The sequence below is a fragment of the Aquila chrysaetos genome, chromosome 6, assembly GCF_900496995.4.
Source record: "Aquila chrysaetos chrysaetos chromosome 6, bAquChr1.4, whole genome shotgun sequence".
NCBI classification, from domain to species: Eukaryota; Metazoa; Chordata; class Aves; order Accipitriformes; family Accipitridae; genus Aquila; species Aquila chrysaetos.
In genome coordinates, this window is record NC_044009.1 from 48,217,905 (window position 1) to 48,234,463 (window position 16,559).

The window sequence follows — 16,559 nt, forward strand, 5'->3', positions numbered from 1 at the left end:
TGATTCAGCATCAAAAGCAACTATCTTCTAGTTATTTTTGGCTAGATAAATTTTATTCAAGTAGTTATGCATTTTATTTAAATCACAGGATTATAGAAAAAAACTTTTCAAAAAACCAGAACCATTCTGTGACACTTCAAAATAAAACCTAAAGACAGGTGCTTCTTATTATTTACCAGTTCTAGTGGGAGGTAAAAACAGCAGTTCCCACTAGTAATCCACGTGTAATCCATGGCAGCTACATTTAACCTTCCTAGAGCTGTTCTGTCCAGGAGCTTTTCAGGAAGTCTAGCTCTGCTAGTAGTCAAGGATCTCTAATTAAAAAATGTCTTTCTGCCAATGTGCTTAGCCCCCTCCCCCTTCCATTACAGGACCATAATGGATTTGGAGCAAAAGTAGAAGCGCTAAAAGTAAATCCTAACCTAGCCATTATGATAAACTGCAACACTACAGCATTAGTACAGGCTTAACAACAGATCACTCAATACAGAGGATTTTAGAAGCAATATTAAAGCAATACAAGCTCATACAGGGACAAGTCCAAGGGAGGACTGTGTCTACAGTTACTACTTTCAGTACTAGAGATCTGCGTACTGGTCCTATCAAGGCCATCATACAGAGGGAACCATGAGTGAAGGATAAATGAGAAGTCACAAGACATATGTTTTGTGACAAAATCCTCCCACAGAAGGACTTAATGCCCGCTGTTCTCAATTAATGGTGAAGTTTCAATTGTCAAGGTACTAATTTTATGAAGCAGATGGTAAACTTTCCCCAAATTATCAGACTCCAGTCCAAACTTTAACCGTTCTCCAGATGCCTGCTCTGTGCTTGTTACTTCTACAAAACAACACAGAACTCCTATACAGACTTGTATCTAGCTAGCATAGCCACTAGTAACAACTAAAACAATCTCTGTCCATCTTTGACTGCACTTTTTGAGTGTGTCCCCTCTGCATATTACCACAAATGCTCAAACGGGGTGCGCTGGGATTCATCGAAAGCAGCTTATCCAGTGAAGTTAAATAAAAGCCTCTCTCTGGCAGAGCCAAAAGAAATTTTTTTTCTACTGAAAAGCTCTTTGTAGCTTCGTGGCTCAATCAAAATGTAACTCATTGTCACATGAGAAAAATAGATTAAAACAAATTTTAAAAAAAATCAAGTTTCGTGTCACTTTCTAAAGATGACAATTTTAAGCTGTATTATAGTCTCCTGCAGGAGACTGCCAACATTGCTTGTTTCAACAGAGATGACACTGGACGTGCTGCAGGGTTACGCAGACTTTAAAAAGCTTGAAAAGTATTTTTAACATAACACAGTAAAATCCAGAAAGAGCATGCCTGTGGCAAAACAGCAGTATTTTTCTTTTACCTTTCTGTCAGTTCCATTCAAAAATATCCTTTCAATGTGATCATAATAGGCGTCACACCAGTATAATACATTGGCATGATAGTCCAGAGTTAAACCATTTGGCCATAGCATCTTTGAAGTTACAAAAATCTGCCGGCTGTAGCCATCCATCCATGCCTTCTCAATTCTTCCCACACTGTCATCTATTTCATCTTCTTCCCAGTCTGTCCAATACATCCAGCTATGAAATTATAAAAATGAACATTCAGATACCATTTTAATCATGTGACTTATAGTGTAGACTTTTAGCAGCAGTTCGCAACAGTATATCCACAAGCCAGAGCAATTTTGACTTTTGCATGTTTCTTTCCACTGCTATTTCTATAACTATATTTACTTTCCCTGTGTACTGGATGCTGCTGAAATGACACTTATGGTGTTCTGCTCATATTGTAATGAATTACATGAAGACCAAATGGACTAAGTGACATGAACAGTGAAAGAATTGTTTAAGACCTTATTTAATCATACCAGAATTATGATTTATTTTATTTTTTTAAAGCAGCAATTTTATTGACTCTGTCACAAAGTTCAAACTTTTACTGTTTTGGGGTTTTTTTGGCCAAGTCCAATTTGCCTTTATGATGCAAATCTGCTTTTTATTATGCTTAATGCTATGAAAAAAGCTGCAATACATGAATTAATTGCACTCTAGTTTAATAGCTACAGGATAACCTTGACATTCTGTGAACTTCACATCCCATATGAAAGCAGCTAAATTACTCAAGGAACTATTATGAGCACTCTGTCCCTCACAAAAATGTTTAGAAAGATCGATGGCTATAAAAATTGTTTGAAAAATAGCTGGTGGGCAATTTTAGCATAGCTTTATGGTTTATAATGGAGTAATGTAGATAACCAAAACAACTCTGAGAAAAAAGTATCTATGCTACTTTGGAAAAAATAAGCAAGCATTGTAATAAGTCATCTAAAAGTATTAGCTCAGATGAGTTCTCTGAGGCTTTCTCTGCTGGATACTACAGAACATACCCTGTTTCTTCTCCTCCCTCCCCCCCTTATTGAATTAATCTGATTATCATATTTTATCACAGAATTTGCTGGTGACAACTCTGATTTCAACAATTTAAAATACACAACTTGAACTTACACAAAAGCAGAGGGTAGCATGCTAAGAAACACCACCTTCCTTTTTTCTTACCCCCCTCCCCAAAGGAAAACAGGTTCATGGGAAGAAACACAAAAGCCTGTATGTAATCTATGAAGTATCTAAACAGCATTTCAGATCATATGACGCACAGTGACATCAATATGCTGAAAATATTTACTAGACAGTAGACGTCTACTTTTAAAGTCAAATCTAGTATTTCAATTATTAAGCACTTTATAGAGGAAAACCACCATACCGAACTTAAATGGATTCTACTTGTTAAATTTGTCATGATTTAATTGGTATTTATGTGCCTCACCTTTGATTTCACCAGATATCTGTTTCTGAAATAACTTGTGTGATCCTAACCTACTTAACTTGTCTGTACTTTGAAGAATAAAGTCCTCGAATTTAAATCCTGAATTTACAAAGGAATGAAACACTGAAGTTAAAAACAGTTTCGTTATCAAATCTGTGCAAATGATGCCAAATCTACTGGTCAAAAATTTTATGCAAATACACTTTTATGTATAAGCATAATTTGATCAATTTGTTTTTATATAAGAAATTGGAAAAGACAAAGAAAAAAATTGTATCATCATTACACAGGTTTACAGATATGCAAGTGTACCTTTTTTGTTTCTTTCCTGTCTAGTCCAAGTCACCCACCAGAAGGTTGTTTTGGGTTCTTCTAATATTTTTGTAAATATATGCTAAGAACATCAACCAGTTTTTTTATCCACAAGGCTTATAAACTTCATTGCATGTTTGACTCAAACAACACTAGGTTTAATCACAGAATTATAAAACCTGCATATGCCCTAAAGCTCAGGCAGAGACGCAGGTCAGTATGGCATTTATTTTATTGGAAGACAAAATACATTTTACAAATATTTACATGACTGCTCAACAGCAATTACTGAGCTTTTCTCCATTAACTTTTTGTCTGTACTTATTCCAGTTATCATGTCATAAGCTAAAACATGCTTACAGTAACAGACATTTACATTAATGTGCTTTAATTGTATCTCAAAATGTAGTTAAAGCTTCTACATTGGTTAAATCAAGACTAATATTTTCTAAACATAATTAAAATGCCATAATAAATGCTATCCCTCAGGAAAAGCTTCCCTGAGAAGTATAATCACAAAGGGCATGCTATTTTATTAGAAAAGTGTTTTATGTAATAGCCCTTTTCAGACAATACATCTTCATACACTATTTCCTGTGCCATGCATTTACTGAACTGGAAAATTTAACCAAGTAATTGTAGGTATGGTTATGGTTTGTGGTCTGATTTTACATCCTTACTATCTGACCTTAATTAATTGTAGCCTTTCCACAGTCACTTCCATTCCTCAAAGGACAAGCTCAAAAGTGAAAACCTGATAGTATAAATACATTCTAGTACTAGGAAAACAGCAATCAATCCAGCCACACTAGAATTACCTGCCTACATCATTCTCCAGTGACAATTCCCTGAATAAATGTAACAGCAAATTTTTAGGTAAACCATAACTATACCATGCTAATATAATGGGGGTTTTTATTATGCAGCCTATCACAATTAATTATGATAATAAATAATGAAAATTACCAGTCTCATTTAGTTTTGTAAACCAATGTGTACAAGGATATGGTTATTATCATCTTCAGAAATTGACACTTACAAAGAGAGAAATAAAGAAGAGTATTATAAAGTTCACTTCATATTAAAAATACATACAGGTCTGATACACTCAATTTGTTTGAGAAAAAGGTGAATCACATTCAAATTAACTTGACACAGGTTCAACGATATCTGGGCATACACATTCTTCTGAAGGCTTCAGGCAAGAATGCTGGACAGGAGTTACAGATATTACAGACTACTGTAGAATTACAGACTACTGCATGATTCTACAAACCCCATCCTAAGCAAAATTCAGTCCCATATTTATACTATAAAGACATGCATTAAACAACATAAATTAGTCTACTTCATACCCATTGACAGGATCAACAACAATTCCTCTAGGATGGGACATGTCTCCCTCCAACAAAGTTTTTCTACTCTGAGCAGCTTTTTCCAGTCTGGCTACAGCAATCGTTTTCCTGTGGCCATCGTTTGTCCAATAAAGATTATTTCCAATCCAGTCCACTGCTATGCCTTCTACATTATCAAGATCTGTTGAGAGAGAGAGGGAGAGAGGGAAGACGGTAATAAGAGATTAATATTATATTTTTATGTTCTAACATTACCCATTAGTACAAACAATGGACAATATATAGTCCATATAGTTAAATTAGATTATTTCCTTGAATCTTAATTAGATTTGCTCAAATACAATATTAAAATTTGCTGTGTCTGTCAGAATTAGTCTTCCTGAAAACACCCTACAAAATACAAAGATTGGTGATAAAACTTGTGTATTAAACCATAAGCCTTCATATGTTAACCATAGCTGGCCCTGGGCAAATCACTATTTAACAAAACCCTACTTAATTTTAATCCTAAACAGCAATATCACCCAAGTCAAGAACAGCTTCCAGGATCCATTCTAGTACTCTAAATTACCTTGCTTTTACCCAAATCACAAGTTTCACTCTTATTAAAAAATAAGCAAAATTGTCATTCAAGTTACATTTGTTCCACTGTCCCTTGACCTTGCAAAAAATGCAAGAACATCGCAACAGTCCCGAGTTATTCTCCACAGCTAAGTACGTGTGCAAACAATATTAACATAGTAAGCAATACATGAGCAAAGAGCAATGCTACCATTGGATGTACCGATGGGCTCATAAGTATGACAGCTGTAGGACTCCATCCAGAATGAAAATGAGTCAACAGTGTTCCCTGAATACAGCTTGGAGGCTTCCCCATTTGAGAAGCAGTAAAACAATTCCCCAAGCAACGAGTTTTCCCTCAAGCGTACCTAACACCCTGTAACATTAACTGACCCCTGCCCTCTCCCACGTGATCCCCATTTCTTAACTCAAAGCATAAGGTCTCTGAAAGGTTTTGCATCTCTCTTCACCATACCCTTCCCCTTTTCTTTCAAAAAGATCTCAAAATCCAAGTGCGTGGGGTGGGATACGGAGAATTTCCAGTCATTCTCTCCCACCCTTTGTAGCACTGTGAAGGTTGAGGCACTACCCGGCTTTAGGCATCACCCTCTGCCACGCAGCTGATCTCACTCCAGCCCTCCGGCACGCTCCTCCCGGTGTGGTCACTCCTCATCTACAGGACGATCCCACCATTTGCCGGGCAATAATACCAGAGGAGTGTTAATACTGAGGGAAGTGATGGAGCTTGGGCCATGGCATTGGTGACCACCGCCTTTTCTGGTCCGTGTCCCTCACCTGTAAACACGCTCTAGCAGCCCGCACATCAGCCACATGCTGCCCCCTTTTCCCCAGTCCCTCCAAGGAGTATTTCTCCGGGCGGAATGGAGCTGCTGCTCCACGTACCCCTCCACCAGCCGACACGGAAGCCCTCCTCAGCAGAGGGCAGCGCTTACAGGTGGCACATGCCCAAACTCCCCCGAGCAGCTCCGGCAGCAGCTCCGCTCGCACCCTGTACCAGGGCCGGTTCCTACCTCCAAGGCAGCCTCGGAGCACTCCCTAACGGCCCTCTTAGCGGGCCGTTACCGCCGCCCAGCCCTCCGGCTCGACTCCCCGGCTCAGCTCGGCGGCCGCAGCCCCTCAAAGCCCCCTGACAGGAGCGCCAGCCCTTCGACCGCCCGTTTCCTCAGAGGCGGCTGGAACCGGCCCTGACCGGCTGGGGGCGGTTGGGCGCCAAAACGCGGCGCCCAGCGGCGGCGCCTCACAGAAGGCTGAGGGGGGGGGGGGGGGGGCGACCTGCCGCCCGCCTGCGGCTGAGGAACCCGCGTTTGCTTGCTTTAGTATCCTTTCTGAGGACAAACTTGGGGTGGAAACGCTCGTTTGACTGCTGCCTTGTTTGGTCTCTTGGATTAAGAAAGACAATGGCGTAACGGCGTAGTAGCTGTGAGCCCAGTGCTTCCACTGAGCCTGAGAATTCACAGCACTGAATTGGTGCCTCCGCTGCGATAAAAACGAACGTCCGTATGGCTGAAAAGGTACAACACCCCCCCCCCCCCCCCCGCAAACCAAACGAAAAACCACACTAAAAAAAAATCCCCTCTTTACTATGATGCTTCTTGACAATACAGATTGTAATACTTGTTTGTTGTAGTCGGATATACAATCCTACAGTACAATTTCAATAGCAGGAATCGTCAAGACTTAAAAAAAGGAATGTAAATTGCTTTTTCTGTTCACATTTACACCAGTAATGCCATCTAGATGCAAGCTTTCATCAGATTCATTCTTTCTCACCAGCGTTGACATCACTTTCAGATCAATGCTGGAGTTTTTGCAAAGATTTTCTCAGAACAAACATGATGCAGGGAGATTTTCATTGCAATGTACATTAAAAAAAAATCATGTATTACCATTTTTTAAGAAATGCTGATGTGACAAAATCACTGATCCTACTTAGGTCCCCCTTACACCAGATAGGCACGTGAAAATCTGCTAAACTGAACACAACTGTTTACTATTTGAACTGTGCTGCCAAACATATGTAATTTAACTGTCAGCTTTCTAGACAACAACTTCGCATGAACTCCTGGAGTGCTGGTTTGGGACATTTCAAATTGCTATCAGAGTGATTTTTATGGCAACAGCATTGTGCAGTGGTGCTGTGTTGCCATTGTCTAAACCTTCCCTCAGATTCCTCCACCAAGATGCCTCCCCATAATACAATCGGCAAGTACTAACGGAGAGGTCTTACTTGCTATCATTCATAACTTCAGCACACCTATGCATTTTTTGCAACCTATCAGATTTGTTTTCCTTGGGACAAACTCTTCACCTGTAATATTTTTTAGACCCCAAACACCCTTACTGACTATGACTCTAATAATCTAATTTCCTACAAGAAACCAGTAAAATTCTTTGTGATGGACAGGAATGCAAAGCTCTTTTACCAAGTCCCACTCTACAAAACTTATTTAGTGCAATACAGAAAACTTTGGGCTTACTATAACCCATAGATTACATGGTATGTCATCAACAATACACTAAGATAAAATATGACAGTTTTACCGAATAAATGAAATATTGGGCTCTTTATACACTTGGATGCAATAATGGCATCTATAAAAGGTGCCATTATAATCTCAATAGCATTGGAACATGATAAATTACTTCACAGCCTTTCTGTTGAACAATGTTTTTTAGTGACTGTAATACCACCATATTCCCTATCAAGTTAGCAGAGCTATAATGTTTTCAAATACCTTGTCATTGCAAAATGTTCCATTTTTTGTTAATTTTATACCTATTTCCTTTTAAAAAAAGCAAAATGCATTTAAATATGATGTTGAAGTATATTAAGATTATGATATAAACTCGCACTGTATACTAAAGTTTAAAAATAACAAGGATCCCCTTATTAGGAGAGATACTTCAGTCAGTATGCTTTCAATGCTTAAAACCAGAAAATTAAAAGAAGCTGGTGGCTACTGAAAGTCATAGCATACTTTTAAAACTGCTTTTTCCCTTATCAGTATCCTCTGTCTGGGCACAACGGCAATGGACAAACGGCACGGATGAATAAAGATAAATATGCAAATGAGATACCTTTTTTTTACATAAAAGGAAAGAAATTCTTGACAATAACATAGAGAATAATTGAGAAATGAGTTTACTTGTCTTGAAGAAATCAACAAGGCCTAGAGTAGTTCAGGATTTCTTCTAGCTTTAATGCTGTCTATAATTCCAAGTGCGTAATCATCCTATCCCATGCATATTGCTTCTGTTAAATTAAACATTCATGGAGATGTATGTATGTATATAAAACTGTGATGTATTTTACACTTGCTAGGTTTTGGTTTTTTTTTCCTTTAACCCTTGAACTGGAAAGTACGATCTACCACCTGCAATGACCTGAACAGTAACAGGAATTAAAGTTACATAACATCTCCAGGTGCCATTTTTAAATGCGTAGTTCTGTGAACATGGGAGCAATTGAAGCCTGACTACCTCTGTATTCATGTGTTCCTTTGTTTTTTGACTACTTTGCTGAAGAATAGTGAAATTTTTTCTTTTCTTCCATTATAATTCCATTTCACAATTTCTGTGTTCACGTTGCTATGCCCAGTTGCAGAAATCAATCTCCCTATTTTTACAAAATTTTAGGATTTACTTATACTTGGACCTCTGCCCTATATATCAAATTAACTTGAAATCATTCTGAAGGTCCAAAAGATATTACAGAGAAACAAAGGTATCCACCAAGTATCAACTAAACCTTGTTCACATAAGAAACCAGACCTAAATTTAGTAAATCAGTCATGGGTGTAGAGATGACACTACATCCTGTGCGACACAATATGAGAAAGTTTATAGGGAGGGAGGAAAAAAAAAAAAAAAGTGGCATATGCTGAGTGTTCTTCCTAAATGTGTTTAGCATTTTTATCTGTATTTCTGATGCACCTAAACGTCACTATACTTTTGGGGAACTATTTTTCCTTGTGATCTAAAAAGCCTGAAGGAAGCAATGGTGTCAAAATTCATTCTCCAGACAGAGGATATGAAACAACAGTATGATGACATACCTAACCCAGCAACCACCTAGTCTGACAAGATTCATCTGGTCAAAGTACAAAACAGCTGTGGATCGGTCAGAGTGGGTGAGATCAGTGCCGGCAGCTCAGCCAGGTTTCCCAGGCTGATGGACACTGTCAGGTTTTTTTGTTGTCTCTCAGTGCCTTTGCTACATTCTTTTTAAAAGGCAATGTCAGAGTCAGTTGGAACTCTCTGAAAGTGGGAGAGTGGCCTTTGGTCATGGAGTGATCAAGCATGTTGAGAAGAGAAAAGTGCAAATTATGGTAGGGAAAAGAAGAGAGCATCTCACCAAGGACCTGGGAGCCCAAGGCTCGCAGAGAAAGACTGGAGAACAGAACAGGGAACAAAGACAAGCTTCAGGAGTGAAAGAAAAATCCTTTAGGGCTCAGAGGGGTCTTAGCAGATTTTGCTCAACTCAAGAAAACACTGACATGACTAAAATCAAGCTTGAGAACAAGGAGTGATTTGTTCAAAACCCATTTTATTTTTATCCTGACCTAGACAATTTGGTTTAAACACAGTTTTTATACTAATAAAATCAGCTTTTTAATGAAAATGTGAGGGGTTTTTTTCTTCTTTGGGAGACAAAAGAGTCCAAATACGGACTGTATTAGTATCAGCAGCAAAGCTAAAGTATTACATTAGAATGCTAGATACCTCCTAAAATTTACAAGCATATTGCTCCAAGTCTATTCGGTTTCATATAATAGCTACTGTACCGGAGCTACCATGCATTCTGTTGTAATTTTGGAGCATCTATGTTTCTAAAGCAAATACAATCTAAGTAAGAAAAACCTCATGGTAATTAGATATTAAATATATCAGCAAGTTTTAAAATAACAAAGAATTCTACAGCACAATCCTATAGAGACAGATTACATTGGTTTTGTGAATTTATGGTTTAAAGTCCACTTTTATTTAACTATCTAAAAGCTTGAAATACATCCCTTACTTTTTAGGTGGGCTTCACATGAAGTAGTAAAGAGGAACAAAATAATGGCCATTCTGCCATTCTGGTTAAACAAAATTCATTTGACTACAGCAAGCCAGTCTTTCCGCAGTGAAGCCCTTTCAACATAAAAAGGATGAGGTAAATAAAATACCATTTTGATCATTGTTCACTTGATAATTGAAAAATTAACATCTGTAATTCTGGAAATACTGCCAGAATTTTATAGTCAACAGGTGAATGTGGGCCCAAATACACAGAGTATAGATACAAGATTTTTAAAAACTCCTATTTCTAGCAGCAACAATTTGCCACATTGTTTGTAAATAAGCAAGAAATTATAAGCATAGTGTGTAATTTGGTAGAGAACAGCCTAGCTCATCAATGTCCGTTAGATCACGTACACTAATAGTGCCTAGTATACTAGATTAACATGAAAACCAGTGCAAAAAAAAAAAAAAAATTCTTCTATACACCAACCAGCTGAACAGCTTCCAAAGATCTTTACAGACTTACTTTGACCTTGTTTAAGCAAAAAGTTCACCCTTGACCATCTTTGCAAATATTTACAAGTGAATAATATAACACTTTAAGGCTCACAGCAACTCCAGACAACATAAGGGGGACAAAGATAACTAAAATCCCAGAGTTTGTGTTTATCATAGAACGGTTTGGGTTGGAAGGGATCTTAAAGATCATCTAGTTCCAACCGCCCCCTGCCATGACACCTTCCACTAGACCAGGTTGCTCAAAGCCCCATCCAACCTGGCCTTGAACACTGCCAGGGATTTTACTTCAACTGAATGATATTTAATTCCCTTTAAAAATGTCTGGTTTGTTCCTTTTTTTTTTAGTTAAAAAACTGATTTCCCATGCAAGTTTGAAACCTTAATTACAGCAATTTCTGTTGCTGGTTAAAGTATACTACTGTTGCAGTTGTGCCACCAACTCTAGGATAGGCCGTGCTGTGGGCTGTCAAATAGTTATCAATGCTACACAGCAGTTTGTTTCCTGAAGTGAAGAATAAGAAGTCACAGCTGAAACTATATGGGAAATCAAACTCCAGCAGTGTTAGGTGGTCAGAGTTCTCAGTTCCCAGTCAACAGCTTGTAGGATCAGGCTCTCATGTGGGCAAACTGTAATTATCTGAGTTACCGTGTTGTTTGAGCTAGCATATCTGTTTGTTCAAAACCTGATAGTCACAAAAAATGACAACTTCTAATCTGAGAAGTGACACCTACCATAGATAGAGTTCCTTAGCAGCATGCTGTTCAGAGTGAATATTAAACCACCTCCTGACACACCTGATTTTCTCTAGTAGCCTTCCACCAAGGAACGATTTAATCTGTCCCTGCTGAGTTCTTGAGAGCTGACAAGACTAAAAGCTGAGGTGGTATGGCTGGAGGCCATATTAATTTTTTAAATCATGAAAAATACATTAACAAGTGTTCTTTAAGCATACTTTAAAGTTATGAAACGACACCAAGTTCTAACTAACAACATAAGCTCCTGGTGAAAAAGTGGGGGGAGTATGACAGTGACATTTTTTTGGTCTTTGTAAGTATTAGGACCACCAATAATATATCATTGGATAATCCATAGCTTTTTTGGTATTGCATTGGTATTTTTGCTATGTTGTACTTATAAAGGAGCAGAAATTCCAGTTAAACATTATTTAAGAGTCTCTCAATTTGTTGGTTTGGTATACAAAGTTTATTCGTGTTTGCATGTTTGATTGGACTAACCCCAACCTGTTTGACACCTTTCAGCAAAGATGCTCTTTGGTGTTACCTTATAATGTTTAAATATACATACTGTCCGCTCATTCCTCTACTCCACATTTGGATTACTTTGCTGTAAAATGAAATGTGTGTTGTTTGGTAAAAGAAGGTCAGCAATGGCAGTTCTGTGATGTATATTATTCATTTCCATATTCACAGTGAAACGATGAATTACCAGATTGACAGCTAAGTATTCATTATTTACTCAGACAGCTGCCTTTTATTAAGCAATCACCAATATAGGGTAAAGAGCCATCTATTTTTTGCAACTACTACTGAAGGCATCATTGTGCAGAGACCTTATACCAAAACAGCACCATATCACTGCAAACTGGAGATAACTTCTCTGAGATGGGTGGATTAAAACATGGGTTATGAATGATGGGGAATGAAAATCCCTGTGCTAAAACAATGGTATTTTTGTTGCTTTCACTGTCTCGAGTTTCAATTTACAAGTAAAGATATTAAGCTTTCTGAAGGCCAAGATGAATATTCATACTGCTTATTTTCTTCAGTACTAGAAAATGAAGCAGTTGTTACCTCCTGCTGAAGCAGTCTTTCATGAGAAGGGTCCGTAAAAGAAAAAGAAATATGGGTTGACAAACTGAAGGTTTTATCACTGAAACAGCATTTAGTATAAGATTCTAGACCAGGGACATACTGTAAACTGTGGTTGGAGAGGTGGAAACTAGAGAACTGCTGGTATTTTCTCTCATTGGTATAATAAAATGGTACAAACATCTTAGTTAAGGTTCTAAAAAATGTTTAGGTCTTCCTGTTGCTTCCACATACACAATAGAAAATGCATCGGGAAAGACAATGCTTTTTTTCTAATGAGTTTGCAAGCACTACAGAAGTCTCACTCTGCCAAACTACTTGAATAAACTCCAGAATCCACACTGTGATACAGGTTGGAGTGAAGAAGTCTTATAAAGTCCACAAGGATACAGGATGGCTCAGTGAACAATTGCAAAGAACTACATTATGGATCCATTGTATCCAATTACTGAAAGAATACAGCGGAAATGTAGGAGGGAGTTACTGGGGGGTATAAGCTTAAATGGACAAAGTAAGAATTCACAACAGAGCAACTTAACCAAACTTTACATTTCTGCACTCAGGAAAAATAAACAGGAAGTTGTAAAAAAAGAAATATCTCCAACTCTGTTCAAAGTCTAGTTTGGGTCTGTTTTCCATGGAAGATTTAAATAAAGCTTTAAATTATCTGTAAATGTCAGTTCAACTTCTCCTTAGCGAGATTCTCTGAATGTCACTATCAGTCAGCATTGCCTACCATCTTTGAGGATTGTTTCTCTCTCTGTGCCATCAATTTTCTGTCGTCCAATTAGGAAACTGGTAGTATCAGCAAAGTAAATGTAATTGGTTTCGGCATGGAAGTCCAGAGCACGAGGATTGACTAAGTTTTCTATTGGGATCATGTATTCGTCAGATACTTTGGTGTTCAGGTCCATTCCCCGTATTATTCCTGGGCGTCCCTTCCCATAAAAAAGAAACAATTCATTCTTTGGTCCTGCAAAAGAAAGATTACAAACATAAACAACTGATGCTGCCTAATCTTCTTTACAGTGCATAATGTCACTGTTTAATTAACTGGCACAATTAGTGGGGGAGCAGGAGCGTTATTCAATACCAAAAATTAAACTTTCATATATTCCAAAAGTATCTAAACTCAAGAAATCTAGCTAATTATATTACCTTCATTAAAATACAAATTACTTGAGTGAGCTGCTTACATCTAATTATTTTTTTCTATAGACATTCCCACTGAAAAGCAATGTTAGATCACAGAATAACTTTGCATCTACTGTGAAATGGACATATATAGCTTTGTAGACATTTAATTTTACAATTCATTAGGATCTATCAGAGTAATGTAGGCCATGACTGAAGTAATCATTAAATCTAACAAGACTGTAACTCCAGCAAATACAAAACACTATTTTTTCACCTAAAGTTTCTCAGAAACAAACAAGACAAAAGATTACAGTAAATTTTTTTCAAATGGGAAGGAATACAACAAATCAACACACACTGTTCTTTCATACTGAGATATAAAACATGGATACCAGTATTTCTTATTTCTGAGGAGATTTTTACAATTTAATCAAGTAGGTTAATTACAAACAACCAAAGCTTAGTAAGGTGATTTTCTTTCCTTAAGGATACTTATAAATATACTCAGTATATTCCTTAGTACTATCAATATACCTCTTCAAATTCTCTAAGATACATAATTTTCCTAATGCCTCTCAGGGTTTTTTTGTTGGAATCATTAGTGGAAAACCATATGAGGTTTGACTGAGGTCAGATATATCCATCTACCAGCATCCATCAAAGTATCTAGCTGCACGCCTTTCATCTGAACTAAATCAATTCCATTTGATCAAGAAACCAGACAAAAACAGGCGTTCCCCAAAACTTTCAGGACTGTCCCATTGGCTGTAGGTGACCAACAGATTGTGCATACCTAATGTTAGTTATAACCATAGTTTGCTTTCACAAAGTATTATGACAAAAACCTTGCTTGACTTCTTCACATGTATGGTCTGCTTCTGAGTTACAAGTTGATTGTATGGGTAGAAATTAGATGTGACAAACTATTTAAGAGCACTTCAGTACTTATGTACTGTGAGAATGTATAGTATATAAAGAAAGAGTATGACCGATTAACTTGTGATGATTTTTAGAATTCTTTAAACAGCGTCCCAGGTTTAATGTGTCACTTCTATGAACTAAGCCAAATCAAATCATTTTAAGGGAATGAAAGAAGTATGTATGAACAAAGTGTCAGGTACATGTTGCAAACAAATTTTACCCAAAAGCAGCCCATGTGATTTCTACTGTTACTGATAAGCATTTTAAATAACACATCTATACCCTGGAATATTCGCGGCTGGCAGACTCTTTGATTTAAATAACATACTTTTGCATGACCTGCCATCACTCCCCAAGATGAAGCCAGTCCTGCAGCGACAAGTCCGTGCTTTGTAGTTGCTGCTGAGCAGACAGATGTGCGAACATCCCCCCAGCATTCCATATGGGTCCACTTCACATGCATGGCTTCTGACTACGGCGAGTGAAAAACAGCACGATTCAAATCCATTTAAAGCAAGATAATTATATGCATCAGCATGTAGAAAGTTTAGACAGGAAAAAAAGTGAATTTGTGTCACAATAAATCTTCCCCCGGAATATAACTACAAAGGAAGGTGTTTTTTTAAGATGATACCCAAAGCAGACAAGTAACCCAAAGGGCCATTTTGTGGCTATCAAGCCATACCCATCGTTTTGTGTGATCACCCCTTTTTGAATAAGCTTCTGCACATCATTTGCCAGGCAGCACTCCCCTGGGGTAGCTGACACTTTTCCCCTTTTTTATTTGTTGCTTCAGTTCATTTGGTTGGTTGGCTGTTTTTCTGAGAACATAGCAAATCCCACGCCAACGCAGTTTGCTATTCATTCAACTCCATTAAACAGCACCTTTCTGGGGCAGATGCCTGTGCAGACACTAAAGGACAGAACGAGCCTTGTAGTGTTTTTCCATATTTGTACAGTTGGGACATAAATGCAGCTGAAGAAGCCAAAGAATTCCTTTCCCTTGATTTCATATTTTCAAATGCACAGTTCTAAATTAGCAGACTAATATATCAAATTCATTTTTTTAAACTCCTTAAGGTAAATCTGAAGAGAAAACAAAATCTATCTTGCTATCCTACAGTTACTAAGCTGCCTTACAACAGGCCAACAGTATTTTAGCTCAAAAAATGTTTTTCTCTTCTTTCTCCTTTCCCTCAAGCTTTTTAGTTTTTTTTTTAAAAAAAGTAATCAAGTGCTTTAAGGTCGATATTGTTAAAGGTAGACAGAAACTCTAGCAAGCTGAGACAGCTTTTACAGCACATCTTGACAAGCAACAAACATGTCCATTCAAAACAAAAGAAGTAGCAGAGTGAACAAAGGGCAAGAGGAACAGAGTCATCACAGGATGTAATAAAAGATTACACTGTGCTCATGTCTCTCCTCTTCTCAACCTCTCCTGCTCCCTCAGGGGTACAAGAGGGGGTCTATAGCAGGGAAAGAGTCTTTGCAGCCTCCTTCAGACACTGACATCTGCAACTCAATGCCCTCAGCTATAGGGTGAAAATTAGTTCACCCAGTCTACATCAATTTAGAGTTTGTTCCCGCTTCAGAAACTTCTCTAAAAGCAGTCAGTCTGTTTAATAACATTGATGTTGATCACCAAAATTGATGTGCTAGCTTTTTTGTCCAAGCAGTCATGGCAACGATTTATTGCTATCAGTCATATCAAAAAGTTCTCATAAAGTATCACTGTAAACATTTTGGATCTTGCTATCTTTGCACAAAGTTCCTGCAAATCACACTGCTGTTCTGAATGCAGAAAGTATGTGATCAGAGCCATGATTGGAGTCATACAGGACTATGGACCTCAGAAATTGCTACTTTACCAAAAATTCAGAGATTATAAAAAGAAGTTTCTCATTCTAGATGAAAAGGAAGATTTCTTTCACAGAAGGCAAAGATGATATTTATCCAAACCAAGGAAAACTTAACAGCAATTTCCTATCTCACCAGTTGGTGTGCTGGCAGTTAGGCAGGCTACCTGCCCCACACACCCATCTCCATGCTTTTCTGGCAACCT

At 37.8% G+C, this 16,559-nt stretch overlaps 1 protein-coding gene across 8 annotated transcripts in view; it reads right to left on the minus strand.

Annotated features, from left to right (window-relative positions):
- LRP1B (LDL receptor related protein 1B) overlaps positions 1-16,559 on the minus strand; it is a 759,343-nt gene that overhangs the window by 285,545 nt on the left and 457,239 nt on the right. For all 8 annotated transcript variants that reach the window (XM_030018329.2, XM_030018325.2, XM_030018333.2 and 5 more), the window contains 4 exons: positions 14,826-14,969; positions 13,176-13,412; positions 4,505-4,685; positions 1,372-1,591 (listed from right to left, as the gene is read on the minus strand). In XM_030018329.2, coding sequence (XP_029874189.1) covers positions 1,372-1,591; positions 4,505-4,685; positions 13,176-13,412; positions 14,826-14,969 — 782 coding nt within the window. The remainder of the gene's footprint in view (positions 1-1,371; positions 1,592-4,504; positions 4,686-13,175; positions 13,413-14,825; positions 14,970-16,559) is intronic.